Here is a 26,084-nt window from a genome sequence, read left to right on the forward strand (position 1 = left end):
TCCCAGGTGAACAACCTACATTTGAGGAAGATCTAAAATACACCTATATTTCAGATTTAAATATATTTGCATATTATTAACTTTTAGAGACCTAAATAAGAAACAAAGATGTGCCCTGGGCAGGTAGCTCACTTGGTTGGAGTATCGTCTTGATATACCAGGTTCAATCCCCAGTCTGGGCACATATAAAAGTTAACCAATGAATGCATAAAGTAGGACAACAAACGGACGATTCTCTCTCTCTCTTGAATCAATACATAAAAAATAATTTTTAAAGAAACAAAAATGTACTGAAGTATAATTTCAGGGGTGAGGAAAGTGTTCCTATTTTTTATAGATGAGGAATTGGTCATGACATGACTTTGGTTTTAATTTTATGTCCTTAAAACTCCAATAGCTTTCTTAAAATTGTCTGCGTATAAATAGAAAAAAGTACTGGAATGTTAATGGGGAACACACTAGGAAAAATACATATGAAAGCAAATTTCTGCCGGAAGGTTTGGAAATGTAGGAATTTTTCTCTTTATAAATGCTTTTAACCTTTGAAGACTCATTAATTTCATAAACCAATATAAGCAACTGTGTCTATAAGAAACAGATATTTTCTTCACGAACACAAAGATATTTTTTCTCATTGTGCCTGAAATTGCAGGTTAACAACGTACTTAGTAAGGCTTTGTTTAAATATCAGGTCCTAGTGCTAACATATTCAAAAGTCAGAAAAATTCTATGTTAAAATTGCTAGAGTACCTTTCATTCATTGTATTTTACTTTGTTACAATTTAAACAAATTCAGAAATTTGGGGCATTTCTGGCTACTTGAACAAAACACACTGCAAACCCAAAGGGAATGAACATAAATGGAAGAAATGTCTGATTTTTTAGTTGCTCTGCCCTGATGAACAAAATCGTTTCATCTCACATGTTGATTCTGAATACATTGTTAGCATCTGCTCCAAGAAGATGCTGACACTAAGCAAGTCAGAACATCTTCAATCTGCAGCCTACTTAATAGCAGGAAAGCAACTTGAACACGGACTTGACGTTTAGATAGATCTCACATTATCTAGAATCCAGGCCTAAATTTTGTAAAAATTTTCCAAATAGAAGAAATTAAAATAGAGATAGATACCAGAACTAAAAACAGCATGTGAGACAACAAACAATATTTCCAGTCTTAACCAAATTACAACCTTTATGGTATAGCTTGAGGTATTTTAATATATAGTATCTGTAGAAGATAAAGAGCATTCACAGTTTCCCAAGTTGCTTTTTACTGAGATAGGTTCAAATTCTCATAATAGTTGACTTTCAGACATCTTTTCATGTACCAGAGTCTCTGCCCTCAGAATCTTGGAAGTATCAGATAGCTATTCAGTGGCAGAAAGTGGTTCTTATATATAGTAATAAGGGCTCTATTTCCCATTACTGTGCTATTCTTACAATGTGATTAAAAAAATAAGAAACTCTCAATTCATATAAAAGGAAAACTTGCTTAAGCTTCTGAAAGCAAGTCCAGTCTGGTGGAGGTATGTATATAAGACATTAAATAACAGAGTCAGATTCTTTCTTAAAGATTCCAGATGAACTTGTCAGCAGAGAGTTCTGGTTCTCCAGCATTTTCTCCGTCTTTTCTCCTCCAGTGGTTTTATTGATCTCTCTTTGCTTCTTATTATGGATCCATGGGATAAAACAAAGGATAGCACCTCCAATAAGGGGAGGGATTCCAGCGAGGTAGAATGCCACATTATAGGAACCCAGTCTGTCACGAAGTAACCCTGGGAAGGGAAAAAACTGTCACCAAGAGAGAACAAGTGTGGCACTTAGGGGTCTCAGATCAGTCATACAAATGGCCTGCCTGGTCCCAACCTAATAATTTCATCTCAGCAGTACTACTACAAACATCTCAGATTATTAAACATTTTTAAGGAAATGTGTCTGAAATATAAACCTTTTCTGATGTGGGGAAGGAAAAGACCTCATATCTTTCATCTTGTCGCAAACCAAGATATCACATGGAAGAAAACATTTGCAACCAAGCTTTGGCTTTCTCAAAACCTTTCAGAGGTCGCTTGGGGCATTCTGACACAGGGTGTAAAGGTGGACAGACCACCAAGCTGAAGCTTCTCATACACACTTCAAAATGCCTACATTTCAAACCTTTCTTGGGCTGATTTGTTTATGAAATAATTTGAAACTATTTAAAATTATAATTCAAAATCATGAAAAGCTATCAATCTAAGTTAAGAGGAAAGGGCTGTTAAATCGATAACCAAGGTCTGTCGGCACAGGAGAGGAGAATGTCGGACTGCGCGGCACTCGACTCGACCCTGCGTTCCGCTTCTGGAGACTTATTTAGCATACTCCTCACACCTATTACTCTAACACAATCCAAATTTTAATTAGTTATTTTAGTGTTTTTAAACTTTTAGTATTGAACCTCAGTTATCTAAATGTCCGGGGAGCACAAAGTACTAAATGTCTGACCCTGTTGAGGATTTGTGCAATTAAGTACCAACACATTAAAAAAAGTGTGCATTTATTCTGGATGGAAACCTAAAAATACAACATTATCTAGATATTCTTTTTTTTTTTAATTAATTAATTAATTTATTTACCTTTTGGCAGAGACAGAGAGAGTCAGAGAGAGGGACAGATAGGAACAGACAGACAGGAAGGGAGAGAGATGAGAAACATTGATTGCTTTCTCATACGTGCCTTGACCGGGGGGGGGGGGGAGGGCTACAGCAAACCAAGTGACCCCTTGCTCAAGCCAGTGACCTTGGGCTCAAGCTTCTGAGCCTTGCTCAAACCAGATGAGCCCGCATTCAAGCTGGCGACCTTGGGGTCTCGAACCTGGGTCCTCCGCATCCCAGTCCGACACTCTATCCACTTTGCCACCGCCTGGTTAGGCACAACATTATCTAAATATGTGATTTTTCTATCTTCTGAATCAGATTATTTCATATATAACTGAACCTTTCATCCTTGTGCACATTAATTATTTTGTTTGGCTGTAATACTACGGTCCCTCAGAGCCTCCCGGTGGGCCCGGGGCTGTGTTGCTCCGCTCTGTGCCTACTTCGGAAGTTTTCTGTTACCTCCTTTATTCTTAGTCTGTTACCAGTTACTTCTCGCATCAAACACCATTCCTACTAAAGTGCTGTTTGTCACCTACTGTGGACTTGGAAACCCTAAGAAACTAAGCTCGAAAGGTGTAAAAGTAGTCCGACTAGTGGCAGAGAGGGGAAGGACTGAGGGTTCTCCTTGGGCCTTGAGAACTTAAATTTTATTCAGTCTGCGCAGTGGTGACTCTGCGTGCTTGATTCGTGACCAGGTTCCCAAGTGGCAGAGTTGCTAGATATGTGTGGTTCTGGGAGTGAAAATGAATTGGGCTGAACTTTAACTGAGTCCTTCACGTGTCAGACACAGATGATAGTACAAACATTTAACTTTTATCAAATTTCATATTAATTCACACTGGCAACCAAATAATATTGAACATATGACAACTTTGTACTATCATTCAGAAGATTGCTAAAGTGAAATTCACAAAACGTAAAATTAACCATTTTAGTGGCATTTAATACATTCATGATGCATTAATGCAACCACCACCTCTGTCTAGTTCCAAATGTTTTCATCACACCAGAGCAGAACTGCATTCCCATTAAGCAGTTACTCCTCAATCCCCCCTTCCCTCTGGCCCCTAGCAACCACAAACCTACTCTCTGCCCCCATGGATTTACCTATTCTGGATATTTCACGTAAATGGGATCATGCAATATGTGACATTTTGTATTTGGCTTTTGTAGCACACAAAAACAAAAGACCAGTAACTAATAAATTCTGTATTTTACATGCAACTGAGACTTAGAACTGGCAGTAAAATGCTATGAATTAATATAATTACTAGAGAATAATTATATTTACCTGCAATGGGTGGACCCACAGTCATGGGAAGAGACATGAGTCCGAGCAGAAATCCAATTGCTTGGGAAACATCCTGGGCACCAACTAACTCAAAGGCAATGGGGGCCATGATTGAAATGAAGCATCCATCGAAGAGGCCCATGATGAGGCACACAGCTATCAGGGCCCCAAAGACGCTACACAAGGGAATCATCATGGACATCACTCCAATGAAGAAAAAGGAGATTACCTAGGACAGACACCACAATGTCAACTCTGCTTTCAGGAAATGTTTTACAATCACTAAGCAACTTGTTTAGAACTTTTAAGTAGTTGTTGGTTCCTGGGCCAGTTTACCTTGATTTTATATACATAATCAACTTCCATAATCATCTCCCGAGTTCCCCTAGTATTCTCCCAATATTTCCATTAAGGCAGCGATTTTCAACCCTTTTTGTCTCAAAGCACACATGAATTAATTACTAAAATTCTGTGGCACACCAAAAAAAGTTATATTTTTTGCTGATCTAACAAAAAGAAAAGAATAGGTATAATTTTGATTCATTTACACCAGTTGGCTGTTGTCTTTCTTTTTCATTGATTTTTATTTTATTTTATTTTTTTAGAGAGCGAGAAACATCGATTTTTTGTTCCATTTATTTATGCATTCATTGGTTGACTCTTGTATGTGCCCTATATGGGGATCAAACCGCAACCTTGGCATATGGTGATGATGCTCTAATCAGCTGAGCTACCTGGCCAGAGCAAAGCATCAGGTTTTTAAAAAAGCATGCATATAATAGCAACTATCATTTATTTAATATTTTTTCAATGGCAGATATTGTTCTAAGAACTTTAGATGGTGGCTTTCGTAACAACTTTATGAGGTGGGTACTAATGTTATTCCTGCTTTACAGAAAAAGCTAGTGATGCTGGGAGAGGTTTAGCAGCATGGCCATGGCACAGAAGGAACCAGCCTGGCGCCCATGCCTGCATGGGCAGTAGCAGGGAGCTGACGGAACTGTTCCGGGAGGGAACCGCCAACGAGAGTGTGGGTGGGGAGGCAGGGAGACCGTCTGGATCACCACCTTCCTCTGCTGTTTTGTCCTAGGATCTGCTCAGCATACTCACAGCACACCGAGCTTGTCAGCATGTCTGAGAACAACCCCTTACAACCTCAGTGTGCACCAGAATCACCAGAGTATGAATGAGAGACCCAGGAGTGGCAGTTTTCACAAGTTCCCCAAGTGACTTTAGCAAAAGTGATCCACTAACCCCAAAACAAAAAATGTGCTCTTGGCCCTGGCCGGTTCGCTCAGCGGTAGAGCGTCGGCCTGGCGTGCAGGAGTCTCGGGTTCGATTCCCGGCCAGGGCACACAGGAGAGGCGCCCATTTGCTTCTCCACCCCTCCCCCTCTCCTTCCTCTCTGTCTCTCTTCCCCTCCCGCAGCCGAGGCTCCATTGGAGCAAAGATGGCCCGGGCGCTGGGGATGGCTCCTAGGCCTCTGCCTCAGGCGCTAGAATGGCTCTGGACGCAACACAGCGATGCCCCAGAGGGGCAAAGCATCGCCCCCTGGTGGGCATGCCGGGTGGATCCTGGTCGGGCACATGCGGGAGTCTGTCTGACTGCCTCCCCGTTTCCAGCTTCGGAAAAATGAAAAAAAAAAAAAAAAAAAGTGCTCTTGGCCCTGGCCAAGTGGCTCAGTGGATAAAGCATGTTCCCGGTATGTCGAGGTCATGGATTCAATCCCCAGTCAGGACACATACGATAAGCAAACCAGGAGTACACAACCAAATGGAACAACTAAGTGAAACAAATCCAAGGAAATGTCTTCTGTCATAATATTACAGGCTCTAGAACAAGGGTAGTCAACCTTTTTATACCTACCGCCCACTTTTGTATCTGTTAGTGGTAAAATTTTCTAACCGCTCACCAGTTCCACAGTAATGGTGATTAATAAAGTAGGGAAGTAACTTTACTTTATAAAATTTATAAAGCAGAGTTACAGCAAGTTAAAGCATATAATATAATAATTACTTACCAAGTACTTTATGTCGGATTTTCGCTAAGTTTGGCAAAATAAATCTTTATAAAACAACTTACTATAGTTAAACCTATCTTTTTATTTATACTTTGGTTGCTCCGCTACCGTCCACCATGAAAGCTGGAACGTCCACTAGTGGGCAGCAGGGACCAGGTTGACTACCACTGCTCTAGAAGAATAACCCCCTGTTTTATTTAGATTATGTACCTAAACACAAAAAACAAAAACATTTTTTTGCTATTACCATTCCCATTTCTAGCACAAAAGAAGCATTCTTGGAGAAATGGATGTTTAACTTTTGCTCATGAATCTAAGTACAGTTTAAGAAGAAAAATGAGCTGCACCTGAATAAGCAGAAGGCACTTTCAGAGGTAGATGCAATTTTGGCCACAGTTAGATTCAAGTGTTCCTCCTATGAATTTATGCAACATAACATTTCCAGACCCTTAGAGCCTCTGGCTAGTAACTCAGAGCAGACAGCAGTTGGCAGCAGCGATCTGCCAGTCCATCACACACCAACAGGAAGTATTCAGGCCACAGCCAAGTGGCTGGCTCCTTCTCAAGCACCCAGAGGCCCACCTTTCGAATGCCGCAGGGGGAGTCTGTCCCAGTCTCTCCGCAGCACGAGGACCGCCATCTCTGCCCTGGTGCCACAGCCTCACTGAGAAGCAGGGGCCTCACAGTCTTATTCCTTATGTAGGATAGGGAATTGCTAAGTATTTGGATAATATTTTGGAAATAGCTTCTGTTGGTAAAGCACATATCCTTATCCCAAGGTATCTTAAGGAAAATGTAAAATGGAATGAAAAACTGGGCAACACTGATCAGTCCATCCTACCTCGACTCGAAGAGGAAGCTAACACAAGAAGATGGATAAAAGTTTGGATGGATTTAATTTTTCTAAATTACAAAAAAAAATTTTTTTCTGTAAAGTATAAAAGTAACTCATGGCCCTGGCCGGTTGGCTCAGCGGTAGAGCGTCGGCCTGGCGTGTGGGGGACCTGGGTTCGATTCCCGGCCAGGGCACATAGGAGAAGCGCCCATTTGCTTCTCCACACCCCCCCTCCTTCCTCTAAGTCTCTCTCTTCCCCTCCCGCAGCCAAGGCTCCATTGGAGCAAAGATGGCCCAGGCGCTGGGGATGGCTCCTTGGCCTCTGCCCCAGGCGCTAGAGTGGCTCTGGTCGCAACAGAGCGACACCCCGGAGGGGCAGAGCATCGCCCCCTGGTGGGCGTGCCGGGTGGATCCCGGTTGGGCGCATGCGGGAGTCTGTCTGACTGTCTCTCCCCGTTTCCAGCTTTAGAAAAATACCAAAAAAAAAAAAAAAAAAAAAAAAAAAAAAGTAACTCATGAATACATTAACTTTTTTCCCATTGATTTGAGAGAGGAAAAGAGGGGAAGAGGGAGAGAGAGGGGAAAAAAGCATCAACTCCTTGTTCCACTTAGTTGTTCCATCTAGTTGCACACGCATTGGAACCTGCGACCTTGGCGCACCAGGACAGCACTCTATCCACTGAGCTACCTGGCCAGGGCCATGCATACATTGTTTCACAAAATTCAAATCTTAGGAAAAATGTATACAGTGATATATGAAAGTCTCCCTTCAATCCCTTCTACCCTCAGCCCATGCTCACTTTCCTGTCGGGAATAACCACTCAGTTTGGTTTGCATCCTCCTAGGTCTTTCCTGTGTACACCCACATGTTTAGGTTTATCTGCTTTATATTCACAGATATGATGTCCACACTTTAGGATGCCCGTATGTGGGTCAAATAAGTTTGTAAATATGATGTATACGTTCGCTTGCTTGTGGTTTGCACTGCAGGCTGGGCAACGCCAGATATAGTGGTCTGAGGTTGCAGATCACCTTCCTGATTGCGCGGGGCCACTGTCCTGCTAATGTTTCCTGGAAGAGAGATTCTGCCCCCACCACAGAGAGGGGCAGGAGGATTTTTTTCTCTTCCCTGATCTTTTGCCCTCTGTGGGAAAAGCAGGTTTTCTGCTTTTTCCCTCGGCTTTTCCTGTGGCTTGCCTGTCTCGGTGAGACACCAATAAACAGAATGGCCCACTGTTGGTCAAGTAAGTTTATAAATATGATATATATGTTTGCTCGCTTATAGTTTGCACTAGGTGTGGGGGACAGGTTGTAAGCAAGCAGGGTTGTTATAGCCTAAGGCTTAGTTTTAAGACTAAGCCTTTCCCACCCTTTTAATACTAAGATCTTCTCAACACTAAGCTTTTCCCCACACCCTTGACTGTTGCATGATGTGGGGTGGTGCACTCTCAGAAGGAATCCCATTATGCCTCAGATAAGTGACTTTGTATCAGAGACTTCCTTGTTTGTATATTGGATTAAAGGTTTTGATTTCTACACTATAAAATGAGGCAGAGGAGCCCATGCTGGAGGAGAGCAGAGAAAGGCCACGTGGAGGAGAGGAGAAGCAGCCAAGATGGCAAAGTGCTGAAGGAGAAGCCAGTGTGTGCAGAGTTTGTGCAGAGAGGAGATGGGGAACAGAGGTGAATAAGGCTAGTGAGCTAGAAACCTTTGATCCTAGGAAAACTCGGATCAGTGGCTTTGGGAGCCCTGAATGGAAAGGGAAGTGTTTTCCCACTGTGTGTATTTCTTGCCCGCTGGGTGCAAGCTAGGATTAAAGCTAATGGCCCACCAGTTCTTGGCTCTGTCGTTTCATTACTGGAAAGCCAGTAGCCACGGCCACCATCACAGCCGCTGGGCCCATGCAGGTTCGCATTGGATTTGGACATATGGTGATGGAACAATGGAGCCAAGAACTGGTGGGCCATTAGCTTTAATCCTAGCTTGCACCCGGCGGGCAAGACACACACTGGGCTCCAAAACCCACTCATTCAGTACTCACAAAGCTACTGACTTATCTGAATTTCCTAGAATCAAAGTTGTCTAGGCCCTGGCCAGTTGGCTCAGCGGAAGAGCGTCGGCCTGGCGTGCAGGAATCCCGGGTTCGATTCCCGGCCAGGGCACACAGGAGAGGCGCCCATTTGCTTCTCCACCCCTCCCCCTCTCCTTCCTCTCTGTCTCTTTCTTCCCCTCCCGCAGGGAGGCTCCATTGGAGCAAAGATGGCCTGGGCGCTGGGGATAGCTCTGTGGCCTCTGCCTCAGGCACTAGAATGGCTCTGGACGCAACAGAGAGACGCCCCAGAGGGGCAAAGCATCGTCCCCTGGTGGGCATGCCTGGTGGATCCCGGTCAGGCGCATGCAGGAGTCTGTCTGACTGCCTCCCCATTTCCAGCTTTGGAAAAAAAAAAAAAAAAGGTATCTACCTCACCAGTCTTATTCACCTCTGTTCCCCATCTCCTTCTCTCTACACAAACTCTTCTCCTTCAGCACTCCGCCATCTTGGCTGCCTCTCCCCTTCTCCATGTGGCCTTTCTCTGCTCTCCTCTCTAATGCTAATCTCAGGAACTTGGTCTGCCCCACTTTATAGTGTAGAAATCAAAATCTTTAATCCAATATACAACAAGGAAGTCTCTGACACAAAGTCACTTATCTGAGGCATAATGGGATTCCTCATGAGAGTGCACCACCCCACATCATGCAATCAGTCAAGGGTGTGGGGAAAAGCTTAGTCTTTTTGTTTTTTTTAAAATTTTCTGAAGCTGGAAACGGGCAGAGACAGTCAGACAGACTCCTGCATGCGCCCGACCGGGATCCACCTGGCACGCCCACCAGGGGCGACGCTCTGCCCACCAGGGGGCGATGCTCTGCCCCTCCGGGGCGTTGCTCTGCCGCGACCAGAGCCACTCTAGCGCCTGGGGCAGCGGCCAAGGAGCCATCCCCAGCGCCCGGGCCATCTTTGCTCCAATGGAGCCTTGGCTGCGGGAGGGGAAGAGAGAGACAGAGAGGAAGGGGGGGTGGAGAAGCAAATGGGCGCCTCTCCTATGTGCCCTGGCCGGGAATTGAACCCGGGTCCCCCGCACGCCAGGCTGACGCTCTACCGCTGAGCCAACCGGCCAGGGCCGAAAAGCTTAGTCTTAAAACTAAGCCTCAGGCCAGGGGTCCCCAAACCTTTTACACAGGGGGCCAGTTCACTGTCCCTCAGACCGTTGGAGGGCCGGACTATAAAAAAAAAACTATAAACAAATCCCTATGCACACTGCACATATCTTATTTTAAAGTAAAAAAACAATGGGAACAAATACAATATTTAAAATAAAAAACAAGTAAATTTAAATCAACAAACTGACCAGTATTTCAATGGGAACTATGGGCCTGCTTTTAGCTAATGAGATGGTCAGTGTCCGGTTCCATATTTGTCACTGCTAGCGTAACAAGTGATATGACGCGCTTCTGGAGCCGTGACACGTGTGTCCCTTGTCACCAGAAGAAGTAGTGTACGTGAGCGACGCCAGGCTTTGCATCCACATCCTGTGCTGCTCTCACTGACCACCAATGAAAGAGGTGCCCCTTCCGTAAGTGCAGCAGGGGCCAGATAAATGGCCTCAGGGGACCACATGCGGCCTGCAGGCCGTAGTTTGGGGACCCCTGCCTTAGGCCATAACCACCCTGCCAGCTTACAGCCTGTCTCCCACACCCAATGCAAACTATAAGCAAGCAAACATATATCATATTAAAAAAACTTATTTGACCAACAATTACCATCTGAATCAAATGAGAACCTGCATGGGTCAGGCAGCTATGATGATGGCCGTGGCTACTGGCTTTACATTTGGCGTATTCTCTGACAGGATTTGTACAAGTTCGGTATGGAGCCACCACCACCTTTGAAGAGGTGGAGTAGAGGACTGGCTGCTATTATGGTTCCCTATGGCTGTCCTTTTGGGGACCGTAGGCTGGCTGAGTTTTACAGCCATGAGTGAGGAAACCGAGAGCTCTGTGGAAGAGGCTGCCCGGGACCTGCCAACCGAGCAGTGGAAGGAGCTGGAGCAAGCACCGGAGAAGGAGGCCGACCAGGTTCATGAGATTCGCTTGGAAATGGAGCAGCTGCTGGAGAAGGAATCACAGGTTCATGAGTTGCAGATTGCCCTGGATGTTGAGGATAGCCAGCAGCGGTGGGAGGCCAGGGCTGAGGCTGGAGCTGGGGCTGCAAGGCCCGCAGACCAGAAGGTGGCAGCGGCCCGGGGCTCGAGCTCAGCAGCAGGAGCTGGTGTTTTCAGTTCCTCTTTGGAGGATGAGGAGAATTGGGCAGGAGCTGCGACTCGCAGTCTCCAGAAGGTGAGAGCCCAGCAGCAAGGAGTACTTACTATGCCCCTGGTAGGTCTCCGATTTTGGGACATAGGAGTGACTGTCATCATGCTCTCCAGAGCAGAGATGGAAATGCTGACTGCCATTGCCATGTGCTCCTCTTTGGGACAGTGTAAGACCTGCCAGGATGGCAGGGATAAGGAGGTGGCTGAGGCCCCATGTGCGTGGACTGATTCCTGGACTATGACCAGAGTGGGCACTGGCTCCTTTGTTGGACGGACTTATGAATTTTGGACAATGTGAAATACCCTGATGGGGGTGGGGGGCGGCTTTGCTGGAGGCCCTCCCCCTTCCCCGGGAAGCTTTTCCCATGGCTAGAAAGAAGGCCGAGGACATTTTGTGCTTTTGGTAAAGTGCTCAGAGACTGGTGAAATGTACCTTTGTAATTGTTGAAATTGTATGATTTGTCATGTTGTAATTTGTGTAATGTGCCTAATTTCCTTGTGCAGGAATACCTGCGCTTTAGATTGTAAGTGAGCAAAAGGGGTGGAATATTGGTCAAATAAGTTTGTAAATATGATATATTGGTTTGCTCACTTATAGTTTGCATTGGGTGTGGGGGACAGGCTGTAAGCAGGCAGGGTTGTTATACCCTAAGGCTTAGTTGGGTTTTTTTGTTTTGTTTTGTTTTTTTTGTATTTTTCTGAAGTTGGAAACGGGGAGGCAGTCAGACAGACTCCCGCATGCGCCCGACCGGGATCCACCCGGCATGCCCACCAGGGGGCGATGCTCTGCCCATCTGGGACATTGCTCTGTTGCAACCAGAGCTATTCTAGCGCCTGAGGCAGAGGCCACAGAGCCATCCACAGCACCCGGGCCAACTTTGCTCCAATGGAGCCTTGGCTGCGGGAGGGGAAGAGAGAGACAGAGGAAGGAGAGGGGGAGGGGTGGAGAAGCAGATGGGCGCTTCTCCTGTGTGCCCTGGCCAGGAATCGAACCTGGGACTCCTGCACGCCAGGCTGACGCTCTACCACTGAGCCAACGGGCCAGGGCCCTAAGGCTTAGTTTTAAGACTAAGCCTTTCCCACCCTAAGTGACTTTGTATCAGAGACTTCGTTGTTTCTATATTGGATTAAAGGTTTTGTTTTCTACACTATAAAATGGAGCAGACCGGGAGCTTGCTCTCTCTCAGTTCCTGAGATTAGCATTAGAGAAGAGAGCAGAGAGGAGAGCAGAGAGGAGAGCAAAGAGAGGCCACGTGGAGAAGAAGAGAAGTAGCCAAGATGGCAGAGTGCTGAAGAAACCAGTTTGTGCAGAGAGGAGATAGGGAACAAAGATGAATAAGGCTGGTGAGGTACAAACCTTTGATCCTAGGAAAACTCAGATAAGTCAGTGGCTTTGGGAGCCCTGAATGGAAAGGGAAGTGTTTTCCCACTGTGTGTATTTCTTGCCCGCTGGGTGCTAGCTAGGATTAAAGCTAATGGCCCACCAGTTCATGGCTCTGTTGTTTCATTACCATTTGTCTGAATCAAATGTGAACCTGCATGGCCCAGGCGGCTGTGATGGTGGCCGTGGCTACTGGTTTTACACGTTATGATTTGGTAATTCTATTGCTGTACTTTGTACTGTTTCCGTTTATGCAATGACCTCACTCCTCGCACAGTGACATCATGGAAGATACCTGTGGTGTAGATTGTAAAGCGAGCAAAGGGGTGGAATGTTGGTCAAATAAGTTTGTAAATATGATGTTTGTGTTTGCTCACTTGTGGTTTGCATTGGGGGCTGGGCAATGCCGGATATAGTGGTCTGTGAGGTTGCAGGTTGCCTTCCTGATTGGTAGGGGCCATTGTCTTGCTAATGTTTCCTGGAAGAGAGATTTTGCCCCCCCATTCCCCCCACCAAGAGGGGCAGGAGGATTTCTTTCTCTTCTCCCGAGTCTCTTGTCCTCCATGGGAGAAGCAGGTTTTCTGCATTTCCCTTGGCTTTTCACGTGGCTGGCCTGTCCTGGTGAGACACCAATAAACAGAATGCCCACCATCCTCTGACTCTGCCTACCGTCTGCCTGAATTTAGTGAGAATCTGCATGTGAATGGCCATAGTGGCGGCGGCAGCCCGGCCTTCCACCATGTCACACAGAAATAGGACACAATGGGAAAGTGATCCAAATCCAAAATTTTCAGTTCTTTCATTACAGTGTTATAATTTCCAAACCTCTGAAACAGTTAGATGTTGGAGACACAAACCTGTAATGAGTTAATGGCAACTAGAAAAGCAGGCCTGTGAAGTTAGGAGTGATGGTAAGGAAATACCAGAACACAGCCTTTCCTCTTCCCAATGAAGTACATACTCTGGGAACCTTTACAAAGATTTTCTTTAACCATTATTATTCCACATAATGCAGTTCAGTTACCTCTTCACTCAGGATTTAACATTGTTAGGCTGAAGTAGCCGGAACCCAGGACCTTGATGGAAGTTCGAATTCAGAACTATTAAGCAAAAGTGTGAGATATACTCCTAAACTGTTACTTATGACAAAGTCTCCAGTTCAGGATAACCAAGGTCTCCTTTCTTGAGACCTGTTCCAAATCAGGATCTGCTTTAGTGTTTGATAGAATATTAAAGCAATAATAAAAGCAAAGATTCCTTTACCCTCCACCCTAGCCCAGCACTTTATATAAGATGTCACCATGAATGCTCACCACAGCCTGTTCTGGAGACAAACAGGTGGTGAGACTGGTGATACTGTCCACTCCAGAGCCTTTGCTTTTCTGCTCTGCAGCCTCACAAACCCGGGATGACTCTGACCAGAAATCAGACTGTGTAGGAGGTTGTATAAAGTGTGTTCTGTGCCCAGCTGCTACTCAGGAGTGGCTTCAAGGGACAGGATGGGAGAGAATTCTCATAGCCCCAGGAGGTTAAGATGTAACAATGAAAGCAGAAAGCGGGTAGGTCTGAGAAAACACCAACAGAGGAAGGAGAGAGAGGTAAGCAGCAGGAGCATTCCAATTCTGAAAGGCTAGGCCCAAAGGCAGACAAGGGAGGAAAAGAGGACAGGAAGTGAGGAATATGGAAATAGGCAGAGCAGTTATTGATTGCAGCTAAGAAGAAAGCTAAGAATAAAAACCCACATTGAATGTTAGGAGCTGGGGCAGGGAAGCCAGGAAGAGACAGCAGGGGAGCGCTGTGCAGGGCAGCCCAGTAACCGCTGGTGGGCCTGTGCGGGCTGGCTCCTGTGCCCTTGCGTTCACAGGACGGCCCCTCAGCGGCCCCCAGCGGCCACGGGACACTCTGCAGGCGTCTCTGAAATGCAGTCATCTCACCTGTGACTGTACCCCATCCATCTGGATGGAAGAAAAAAAAATTAAAAACCAACCACATAAGACCTAAAACGGGACCTAAAAGTAGTGTGACTAACATCCAATCCAAAACTAAATGACTGACTTCTAACTAACTGCTGTGTTACTACTGACCAAACAAGGGAGAGATTAGTAAAGCCTATATTTTCCTTTGTAAGTTACATGTAATAAGTATTAAAATGTGCCCCCAAAATGTTGTAAACGACCTGACTACCCTACCTGTAGTAAGAAATTTTTTAAAAGTTGGAGTGAAACGTTGAGGTGTAAAATACACCATGACTTCCTCCACTGTGGCACCTTGGTGAACCTGCATCCGCTCTCATCCGGCCCCTGCGCTGAGCGCTCGTCCATCCGCTCTCACCCGGCCGCTGCGCTGAGCGCTCGTCCATCCGCTCTCACCCGGCCGCTGCGCTGAGCGCTCGTCCATCCGCTCTCACCCGGCCGCTGCGCTGAGCGCTCGTCCATCCGCTCTCACCCGGCCGCTGCGCTGAGCGCTCGTCCATCCGCTCTCACCCGGCCCCTGCGCTGAGCGCTCGTCCATCCGCTCTCACCCGGCCCCTGCGCTGAGCGCTCGTCCATCCGCTCTCACCCGGCCCCTGCGCTGAGCGCTCGTCCATCCGCTCTTACCGGGTCCATCTGCTCTCACCCGGTCCTGCATCCGCTCTCACCGGCCCCTGCGCTGAGCGCTCGTCCATCCGCTCTCACCCGGCCGCCGCGCTGAGCGGTCCTGCATCCGCTCTCACCCGGCCCCTGCGCTGAGCGGTCCTGCATCCGCTCTCACCCGGCCCCTGCGCTGAGCGCTCGTCCATCCGCTCTCACCGGGCCCCTGCGCTGAGCGGACCTGCATCCGCTCTCATCGGGCCCCTGCGCTGAGCGGACCTGCATCCGCTCTAACCCGGCCGCTGCGCTGAGCGCTAGTCCATCCGCTCTCACCGGGCCCCTGCGCTGAGCGGTCCTGCATCCGCTCTCACTGGGCCCCTGCGCTGAGCGGACCTGCATCCGCTCTCACCCGGCCGCTGCGCTGAGCGCTCGTCCATCCGCTCTCACCCGGCCCCTGCGCTGAGCGGTCCTGCATCCGCTCTCACTGGGCCCCTGCGCTGAGCGCCCGTCCATCCGCTCTCACCCGGCCCCTGCGCTGAGCGGACCTGCATCCGCTCTCACTGGGCCCCTGCGCTGAGCGGTCCTGCATCCGCTCTCACTGGGCCCCTGCGCTGAGCGCTCGTCCATCCGCTCTCACCGGGCCCCTGCGCTGAACCTGCATCCGCTCTCATCCGGCCCCTGTGCTGAGCGGACCTGCATCCGCTCTAACCCGGCTGCTGCGCTGAGCGCTCGTCCATCCGCTCTCAGCGGGCCCCTGCGCTGAGCGGTCCTGCATCCGCTCTCACCCGGCCGCTGCGCTGAGCGCTCGTCCATCCGCTCTCACCCGGCCCCTGCGCTGAACGGTCCTGCATCCGCTCTCACCCGGCCGCTGCGCTGAGCGCTCGTCCATCCGCTCTCACCCGGCCCCTGCGCTGAACGGTCCTGCATCCGCTCTCACCCGGCCGCTGCGCTGAGCGCTCGTCCATCCGCTCTCACAGGGCCCCTGCGCTGAGCGCTCGTCCATCCGCTCTAACCCGGCCGCTGTGCTGAGCGGACCTGCATCCGCTCTCACCGGCCCCTGCGCTGAGCGCCCGTCCATCCGCTCTCACCCGGCCCCTGCGCTGAGCGGACCTGCATCCGCTCTCACCCGGCCGCTGCGCTGAGCGCTCGTCCATCCGCTCTCACCCGGCCGCTGCGCTGAGCGCTCGTCCATCCTCTCTCACCCGGCCGCTGCGCTGAGCGGACCTGCATCCGCTCTCACCGGCCCCTGCGCTGAGCGCTCGTCCATCCTCTCTCACTCGGCCGCTGCGCTGAGCGGACCTGCATCCGCTCTCACCGGCCCCTGCGCTGAGCGGTCCTGCATCCGCTCTCACCCGGCCGCTGCGCTGAGCAGTTCTGCATCCGCTCTCACCCGGCCCCTGCGCTGAGCGGTCCTGCATCCGCTCTCACTGGGCCCCTGCAATGAGCGCTCGTCCATCCGCTCTCACCCGGCCGCTGCGCTGAGCGCTCATCCATCCGCTCTCATCGGGCCCCTGCGCTGAGCGCTAGTCCATCCGCTCTCACCCGGCCCCTGCGCTGAGCGGTCCTGCATCCGCTCTCACCCGGCCGCTGCGCTGAGCGCTCGTCCATCCGTTCTCACCGGGCCCCTGCGCTGAGCGGACCTGCATCCGCTCTCACCTGGCCCCTGCACTGAGCGCTCGTCCATCCGCTCTCACCTGGCCCCTGCGCTGAGCGCTCGTCCATCCGCTCTCACCAGGCCCCTGCGCTGAGCGGACCTGCATCCGCTCTCACCCGGCCGCTGCGCTAAGCGGTCCTGCATCCGCTCTCACCCGGCCCCTGCGCTGAGCGGTCCTGCATCCGCTCTCACCGGGCCCCTGCGCTGAGCGGTCCTGCATCCGCTCTCACCGGGCCCCTGCGCTGAGCGGTCCTGCATCCGCTCTCACTGGGCCCCTGCGCTGAGCGGTCCTGCATCCGCTCTCACTGGGCCCCTGCGCTGAGCGCTCGTCCATCCCCTCTCACCCGGCCGCTGCGCTGAGCGCTCGTCCATCCGCTCTCACCCGGCCGCTGCGCTGAGCGCTCGTCCATCCGCTCTCACCGGGCCCCTGCGCTGAGCGCTCGTCCATCCGCTCTCACCCAGCCGCTGCGCTGAGCGCTTGTCCATCCGCTCTTACCCGGCCGCCGCGCTGAGCAGTCCTGCATCCGCTCTCACCCGGCCGCCGCGCTGAGCGGACCTGCATCTGCTCTCACCAGCGCTTCCACTGATTTCCCACGTGGTCCTCCTCCCCTCCTCACATGGCTTCCTCTTAGTATCCGTTAGACACACACAGGGTAACCACAGTGATGTTTAAATGTAAAACCAGGCCACATTATTTTCCAACAAACACCCACTACACTTAAAGTAAAATCTCTCCATCCTGGTTCCAAGACCCTGTAGAATCTAGCAGCCTCCGGCTCTCCAGCCTTTTACCTTCCCGTTCTCCGTCCGCCTGTCTTCCCATACACGCCTAGCTTTCCCTGCCTCTTCCTGCCCCAGGAACTCAGGGACCATGTGTCTTATTTATATCACTCCACCGGGTCCAGGCTGGTGCTCGGAGTGCAGTAAACACTTAGATTTTCTTTTTCTTTCTTTTCTTTTCTTTTTTTCTTTTCTTTTCTTTTCTTTTCTTTTCTTTTCTTTTCTTTTCTTTTCTTTTCTTTCTTTTCTTTTCTTTGCTTTTCTTTTTTTCTTTTCTTTTCTTTCTTTCTTTTTCTTTCTTTCTTTCTTTCTTTCTTTCTTTCTTTCTTTCTTTCTTTCTTTCTTTCTTTTTCTTTTTCTTCCTTCCTTCCTTCCTTCCTTCCTTCCTTCCTTCCTTCCTTCCTTCCTTCCTTTCTCTTTCTTTCTCTCTTTCTTCTTTCTCCTTCCTTCCTTCCTTCCTTCCTTCCTTCCTTCCTTCCTTCCTTCCTTCCTTCCTTCCTCTCGTTCTTTTCTTTCTCTCTCTCTCATTCATTCATTGAAATGAAGACCCTGGCCAGTTGGCTCAGTGGTAGAGCATCGGGCTGGTGTGTGGATGTCCCCGGTTTGATTCCGGTCAGGGCACACAGGAGAAGCAACCATCTGCTTCTCCCCACCACCCTCCTTCCCTCCTGCAGCCACGGCTCAAATGGTTCGAGCAATTTGGCCCCAGCACTGAGGATGGCTCCATGGCCTCTGCCTCAGGTGCTGAAATAGCTCAGTTGTCCCAGATAGCAATGGAGCGGCAGCTGCAGATAGGCAGAGCATAGCCTTGTAGGGGGCTTGCTGGGTGGGTCCCAGTTGGGGAGCATGCAGGAGTCTGTCTTTGCCTGTCTCCTGCCTCTCACTTAATAAAAAGGGAGAAAGAAAGAGAAAATAAAATGAAATGAAATAATATGGTTCCTTTATCGTCCTTATGCCACCTTCCCCATGGCTTTTGCTCCTCAAAACAAAAATATGCCAGACTGGGGACGCTGTAGGTGGTGCGACTTCCTTCCGCGAGGCTGCAGGAGCACTGTTTCACGCTGTGGGTGTGAGTTCTCCATGTAGGCTATGTCCAGAGTTTTTTGAATGAATGAAAAAGAAGCTGAAAGTTTGTAATGTAATAAATATCCGTTAGAGGGCTCCCTTGACACTTGAGAAGACCAAAGGTTCAGTCAAATGCTTGACAAGGATATCCACAATTAGATAGTAAAAGAAGGGAGAATGATCAGAGTACAGTAAATGCTTTAAAAAGGTGCATTCTCCCCCACTTCCTCCTAGCTGTATCACCAGACTCCTTCCTGTGGCTCTCTGCCTGAACTGATGCTCACACAGAACCCGCAGCAAGACAGCCTCTCTGTCCCTCAGTGTTCACATCTGTAAGTGGAAAAGGCAACAGCACCTTCCCCAAGGGGCCAGGCAAGGGGTAAAGGAGATAACACATGTGGAAGTGCTCACTATGTAGTGTTTGTTATTACTTTAAATCAATTTTGTGTGTGTTGCATTCTACTGAGTGGGCTGGCGCCTGGTGACCCTATGAATGAATGGTGTCCACCTGTTCTGTCCTTAACAGCCCTGCTCAGCTCCTGTACACTCATATCCATGGCGTCTTATACACTCAGTCCATCTAATATATGGTCTTCTTCTCATCCTGCTGCCTTCTATTTTTCTCGGCATTATTGTCTTTTCCAAAGAACCCTGCATTCTCATGATGTGCCCAAAGTAGGACAGCTTCAGTTTTGTCATTTTTGCTGCCAGTGATGTTTCAGGCTTCATTCGCTCTAGGACCCACCTGTTTGTCTTTCTGGCAGTCCAGGGTATCCGTAGAGCTCTCCCCCAACATCTTATTTCAATGAATCAATTTTTTCCTATCAGCCTTCTTCACATCCAACTTTCACATCCATACACAGTAAGTTACTTTATCTGCTTTTCCCAATCATTCTCCTGTGCCCTTCAAGGCCCTGCTCAAATATTGCATCTCCTCTTCATAGTGAACACACATGCTCAACCCCCAGCCCCCCAACCCCCTTTTGGCTCTCCTTTACCTTCCTTCCACAGCCAGGCTTTTGGGCAAAGTTGTCTACATTTGCACTGACTCAACTGGTCATGATCAGTCTTTTGCACCTGCCACTCCACTGGCACTTCTACTGCTAAATCCAATGAAAACCTTTTTGTCTTTAACACGCCTGCCCTCTCTTTAGTTACTGGCGGCTCTGCTAACCACTGCTGGCCCTGGCAACACTCTGTGCCCTACCACTCCCTGTGGGTCTGTTGCATACCTCTGGTCTTCCATTCACCCCATGCGGCCCATGAATGCCAAAGTCCCAAAGGTCTCTTATCTAGACTCTCTCAGGAGCTCCAAATTCAACCTGGCTGTCCTACAAGTACCACTAACTTAACATGGCAAAAGTGAAGTCATCATCTTACTCCAATTTACTGAATTACTGATCTTGATAAAACAGCAAAACTATCCACTCTGTTCTCTGAGCCACAAATCTCAGACTCAGCTTAGGTGGCTCCATCGACCTCTCATTCCCTGTATCATTATTTTACTGTTTGATTCTGGTATCTCTGCCAAGAGTACTGTAGTAGTCTGCAACTAGTCCCCCTGCCTCCACTCTTCTTTTAAATAACAGCCTTACTAAAATATAAGTATATATATCGTAAAATTCATCCATTTAAAGTACACAGTTCAATGACTTTTAGTTCATTAACAAGGTTGTATAACCATCAATAGTGTCTAATTTTAGAGTATTTAAATCACCCCCTAAAGAAACCCAAACCCCACAGCCAGGAGCACTTACTCTCCATTCACTCCTCCCCCAGCCTCTGGCAACCACTAACCGACTTCAGTCTCTATGGAGCTGCCTGTTCTGTAAACTTCATAGAAGTGAAACCATTCAATATGTGGCCTCTGGTGACCTCAACTCTTACTCCTCCTCCACTTCATTCCACCCTTCATAGTTATTGGATTAAATTTTATAAAATACATCCCATGTCATGTCATCCTCTTGTTTAAAATCCTTTAATGGCTCCTGGTAAATTTCAGGATAGAGTTTATCCTCTTTTGTGCTCATAAAGGACCTTTCCAACCTGGCTCCTGCTTATTCCCGCCCCACCTCCCCAGCCAATCAATCTACTATTCTTTCTTCCATTCAAACATTCAGTTTTCCAGACAAAATATACTCCACCACATCTACACCTCTTTGCCCATATGGTTTCCTCTGCTTGGAACACCATTTTCTATTTTCTCTATCCATCTACTACTCACCTCTTAATACTCTGCCAGCCTAGGAGGCCCCTCACTAGAGATTCGGATGCTTGGAGCCGATGTTGCTATGGCACCAATCTAACATGCCCATTATTCCACTGTGCTGTAACACTGTTATCTGTGTCCCCATGAGACCATTAGCTACTAATTGAGGGCACACACCATGTTCCATCTGTAGCATTTAACACCGTGTCTGGCATGCAGAAGTCACTTAAATACTTGTTGGATGAGGTTCTTATAATTTTAGAATTAGCATTTGTTTTGGGTGTACTGTACAATACCCAGAAGGCAATTTGCAATAAAGAAGCTAAAAAGACAAACATACACACCCCTGAATTTCACAAGATATTGCAAAAGGCGCCTGATTACAAGAACTATGCCAAGAATACTCTTCTTAGCGAATTAAAGGGCAAAAAAGTATTTTGGTTTGGTGCAGTTCCATGACAAAACAAAGAAGATTGTTGTCTGATCACCAATTTTTCATGTTGAAAACCCAAAACTTATAACTTATTTTGCCCTTGAAAACCTGCTTGTAGAAGTAAGGTTCTAGAATATATTCCTCATTTTTACAGAAGAATTTAAGCAAATAAATACAAACAATGAGTCATGGATTCAGGTGATAGAATAATTTTGTTGGGGGAAAGGACTAAAGAAAGTACCTGTAGATAAACCTTCTTCACACCAGGCACATAGTCTGCGATCCGGCCAAAAAGCAGCCGTCCAACTCCCGAAGTGATGCCAATGCACGTGAGAACCACCTCTTCGTTGCTTTTATCTTGAAACCTCTCATTCACATATTTCACCTGAAGACCAAAGTGAAGGAAGCCACACTCAATGTGATGGGAAAACTTGGCAAGCTTTGAGTCACTGTACCCTGGGTAAGTTCTTAACCTCTAGGGCCTCAGTTTCCTTATTGGTAAATGGAGATAGCAATAGTACTTCAAAAGAGAGCTGTGATGATTAAATATCTGTATAAAAAAAACTTAGAAAAGTACCTGAAACAAAGTTAATAATGATATTAATTTTAGCCTAATTATTTTGAAGGGACTTTTCCTTTAATTTACAGTCTACTTAGAACAGTGACTGTAAACCAGGGGTCCCCAAACTTTTTACACAGGGGGCCAGTTCACTGTCTCTCAGACCGTTGGAGGGCCGGACTATAAAAAAAACTATGAACAAATCCCTATGCACACTGCACATATCTTATTTTAAAGTAAAAAAACAAAACGGAAACAAATACAATATTTAAAATAAAGAACAAGTAAATTTAAATCAACAAACTGACCAATATTTCAATGGGAACTAGGCTCCTCTCACTGACCACCAATGAAAGAGGTACCCTTCCAGAAGTGCGGCGGGGGCCGGATAAATGGCCTCAGGGGGCCGCATGTGGCCCGCGGGCAGTAGTTTGGGGACCCCTGCTGTAAACCAATAGCCTGACAATGTTTCAGGAGGCTGTGTGACCAGGCAGGTGTTATGTCAGATGACACAACATGCAGCTCAGCACTCATGTTGAATGTAAGCTTTGCTCCCACAGCCCTAAGTTTCAGTTCGCCACACCTTTCTCAGCACTTCCTTTTTTTTTGTATTTTTCTGAAGTTGGAAACAAGGAGGCAGTCAGACAGACTCCCGCATGCTCCCGACCGGGATCCACCCGGCATGCCCACCAGGGGGCGATACTCTGCCCATCTGGGGCGTCGCTCTGTTGCTAGAATGCTAGAGCCATTCTAGCGCCTGAGGCAGAGCCATCCTCAGCGCCCGGGCAAACTTTGCTCCAAAGGAGCCTTGGCTGTGGGAGGGAAGAGAGAGACAGAGAGGAAGGAGAGAGGGAGGGGTGAAGAAGCAGATGGGCGCTTCTGCTGTGTGCCCTGGCCGGGAATCGAACCTGGGACTCCTGCACGCCAGGCCGACGCTCTACCACTGAGCCAACCGGCCAGGGCACTTCCATTTTCTTTTCTTTTTTTTTTCGGAAGCTGGAAACGGAGAGAGACAGTCAGACAGACTCCCGCATGTGCCCGACCGGGATCCACCCGGCACGCCCACCAGGGGGTGATGCTCTGCCCCTCCGGGGCGTCACTCTGCCGTGACCAGAGCCACTCTAGCGCCTGGGGCAGAGGCCAAGGAGCCATCCCCAGCGCCCGGGCCATCCTTGCTCCAATGGAGCCTTGGCTGCGGGAGGGAAAGGGAGAGACAGAGAGGAAGGGGGGGGGTGGAGAAGCAAATGGGCACTTCTCCTATGTGCCCTGGACGGGAATCGAACCCGGGTCCCACGCACACCAGGCCGACGCTCTACCACTGAGCCAACCGGCCAGGGCGCACTTCCATTTTCTTAGTGATCCATCGATCTTGCTCACGACAAGGAGAAAAGGCATGTCTGCACTCCTACTGAGATGTTAAGACAAATACAAACAGCTATTTCACTCAGACTCACTGTCCCCCTCCACCCTCCACCAAACACTGGCCTGAATTCTGGAAGCCTGAAAAGCAGATTTCCCAGCAAGTTAAAAGGTCCCACTGGTTCCCAAGTGGTACTAGTAGCCTTTATGGATGATCTCCTTAAAGGACTTCCATTTAGCATTTTTGAGCCCCCATGGTTATGCCAACACCATCACATTTGTCTTTTCTCTTTCAAAACTGGGCACTGTTCTTCTGTTTTCATACTGGTCCAAAATCATCCTCCTAACTATGGCTTTAATCTCATCAATCCCTTTTTTTGTGTGTGTGTATTTTTCCAAAGTTGGAAACGAGGAGGCAGTCAGACAGACTCCCGCATGTGCCCGACTGGGATCCACCCAGTATGCCCACCAGGGGGCGATGCTCTGCCCATCTGGGGCGTTGCTCTGTCGCAACCAGAGCCATTTTTGCACCTGGGGCAGAGGCCACAGAGCCATCCTCAGCGCCCGGGCAAACTTTGTTCCAATGGAGCCTCGGCTGCGGGAGGGGAAGAGAGAGACAGAGAGGAAGGAGAGGGGGAGGGGTGGAAAAGCAGATGGGTGCTTCTCCTGTGTGCCCTGGCCGGGAATCAAACCTGGGACTCCTGCACAACAGGCCGACGCTCTACCACTGAGCCAACCGGCCAGGGCCATCAATGCCTTATTTATCAGTTGTCCACTGCCTACATTAAAAGTTTGACATTGCTCTGGCCGGTTGGCTCAGTGGTAGAGCGTCGGCCTGGCGTGCGGGGGACCTGGGTTCGATTCCCGGCCAGGGCACATAGGAGAAGCGCTCATTTGCTTCTCCACCCCCCCTCCTTCCTCTCTGTCTCTCTCTTCCCCTCCCGCAGCCGAGGCTCCATTGGAGCAAAGATGGCCCGGGCGCTGGGGATGGCTCCTTGGCCTCTGCCCCAGGCACTAGAGTGGCTCTGGTCACGGCAGAGCGACGCCCCGAGGGGCAGAGCATCGTGCCAGGTGGATCCCGGTCGGGCACATGCGGGAGTCTGGCGCATGCGGGAGTCTGTCTGACTGTCTCTCCCCGTTTCCAGCTTCAGAAAAATACAAAAAAAAAAAAAAAAGTTTGACATTAAAAGCTCCTTAGTTTGACATTAAAAGCTCTCCTTAGTCTGTCACCAATCTATCTTTGTATCTTTAATACCTACTGATCCTGCCAGCCTGTGATGGCACAGTGGATAGAGAGATGACCTGAAACGCTGAGGTTGCTGGTTCAAAACCCTGGGTTTACCCAGTCAAGGCACATATGACAAGTAATTAATGAACTAAAGTGAGGCAACTATAAGTGGATACATTTTGTTCTCTCTCCCCTCCCCCTCTCCTCTCTCTGCAAAATCAATAAATACAATCTTTAAAAAAAAAAAAAAAGCATAACTACTTATCCTTGACTCAGAAGTAGAATACTCAAATGTCTACAGGACTCAGACAAAGAGCATAAAAGAGTAAAACAAACTGCTGGAGAGGGGCTCATACAGTTCAGTTGATTATTACCACACAGAACCCCCAGGGTTGCCAATCTACCTCCCAGTCCCCTTTTATTTTAAAAAGAACTCAGAAATCTGGATTTTTGTGCAGACATGTTGGCACCTAAGTTAAATTTAGAACACTGCCCGGTCCAACCCCTCCCATGCAAGCCAAACAAAACATGTCTGCCAACTGCATTGGGCCAGCTTGGATCTCAGCCCTAATCCCATCTAGCCCAGCAGGATGGGTATATTCAGTGTCTGAAACATTTTCACTTCTCTACATTTCTGCTGCCTCTTCTATCTTCTTTAACTTTCTAAATTCTATCCAGTCAAGACTCTGTTTAAATCCCTTTTTCTATAAAGCTGCCCGTGATTACCTCAGCCTCACAGCCCCTCCTGTTACTGCCTAGTTTTAACTGGCACCTTAAGTATGAGCTCCTACCCAGTCTTTACAGCTTCTAACTCGACACATACTCTTGCGTAAACTCTTCCACGTCAAACCTGATAACCATCCTAGATTACTCCTTCCTCTCTTCATATCCAAATCCTCTCTTCACCACCAAAATCTGATGATTTTACCTCCTAAATCTCTGTCAGACACACTTGCTGTGGTCCACGTCCCCCAGTGTTTAGTTCAGGTTTTTATCACTCCTCACCTGGACGACCACGACAGCCTTCTAACCATGCTTCTTGCTTGGGCCCCCACTCCTAAATCTCTAACCTATATTCTCTAAAACCTCCAGATTCAATATTAAAGTTCAATATTAAAAATAACACTTTTCTGCCTTTTATGGCTCCCATAGCCTTCAGGGTAAAGTTGAAACTCTTGGTTTGACAGATGAAACTTTCCTGCTTTGCAACTGCAGCCTCACGTTCCACTGCCTCTTTGTATTCACCATGTTAACACTGTTGTCCAACACAGCCTAGGTTAGTGAGCACTTAAAATGTGGCTTGTCGGTCCTGGCCGGTTGGCTGAGTGGTAGAACGTTGGCCTGGCGTGCAGGAGTCCCAGGTTCGATTCCTGGCCAGGGCACACAGGAGAGGCGCCCATCTGCTTCTCCACCCCTCCCCCTCTCCTTCCTCCCTGTCTCTCTCTTCCCCTCCCACAGCCGGGGCTCCACTGGAGGAAGGTTGGCCCGGGCGCTGACGATGGCTCCGTGGCCTCTGCCTTAGGCGCTAGAATGGCTCTGGTTGCAACAGAGCGACACCCCAGATGGGCAGAGCATCGCCCCCTGGTGGGCATGCCAGTGGATCCCGGTCGGGAGCATGAGGGAGTCTGTCTGACTGCCTCCTCGTTTCCAGCTTTGGAAAAATACAAAAAAAATTTTTTTTTGACAGAGAGTCAGAGAGAGGGATAGAT

At 48.5% G+C, this 26,084-nt stretch overlaps 1 protein-coding gene and 1 non-coding gene across 2 annotated transcripts in view; both read right to left on the minus strand.

Moving 5' to 3' along the window:
* Nucleotides 1–1,250: 1,250 nt before the first annotated feature.
* The window catches only part of SLC16A10 (solute carrier family 16 member 10), a 149,821-nt gene continuing 124,987 nt past the window's right edge, over nt 1,251–26,084 (minus strand). Inside the window, exons 4-6 of the mRNA XM_066373469.1 lie at nt 21,471–21,614; nt 3,934–4,162; nt 1,251–1,778 (exon numbers count right to left, since the gene is read on the minus strand). Of these exons, the coding sequence (XP_066229566.1) occupies nt 1,546–1,778; nt 3,934–4,162; nt 21,471–21,614 (606 nt within the window). The 3' untranslated portion in view covers nt 1,251–1,545. The remainder of the gene's footprint in view (nt 1,779–3,933; nt 4,163–21,470; nt 21,615–26,084) is intronic.
* Nucleotides 23,819–23,894, minus strand: TRNAN-GUU (transfer RNA asparagine (anticodon GUU)). Its single transcript has one exon. It is a non-coding gene; the product is annotated as a tRNA-Asn (tRNA).

Source organism: Saccopteryx leptura, chromosome 3 (assembly GCF_036850995.1).
Source record: "Saccopteryx leptura isolate mSacLep1 chromosome 3, mSacLep1_pri_phased_curated, whole genome shotgun sequence".
In the NCBI taxonomy this organism is placed as follows: domain Eukaryota; kingdom Metazoa; phylum Chordata; class Mammalia; order Chiroptera; family Emballonuridae; genus Saccopteryx; species Saccopteryx leptura.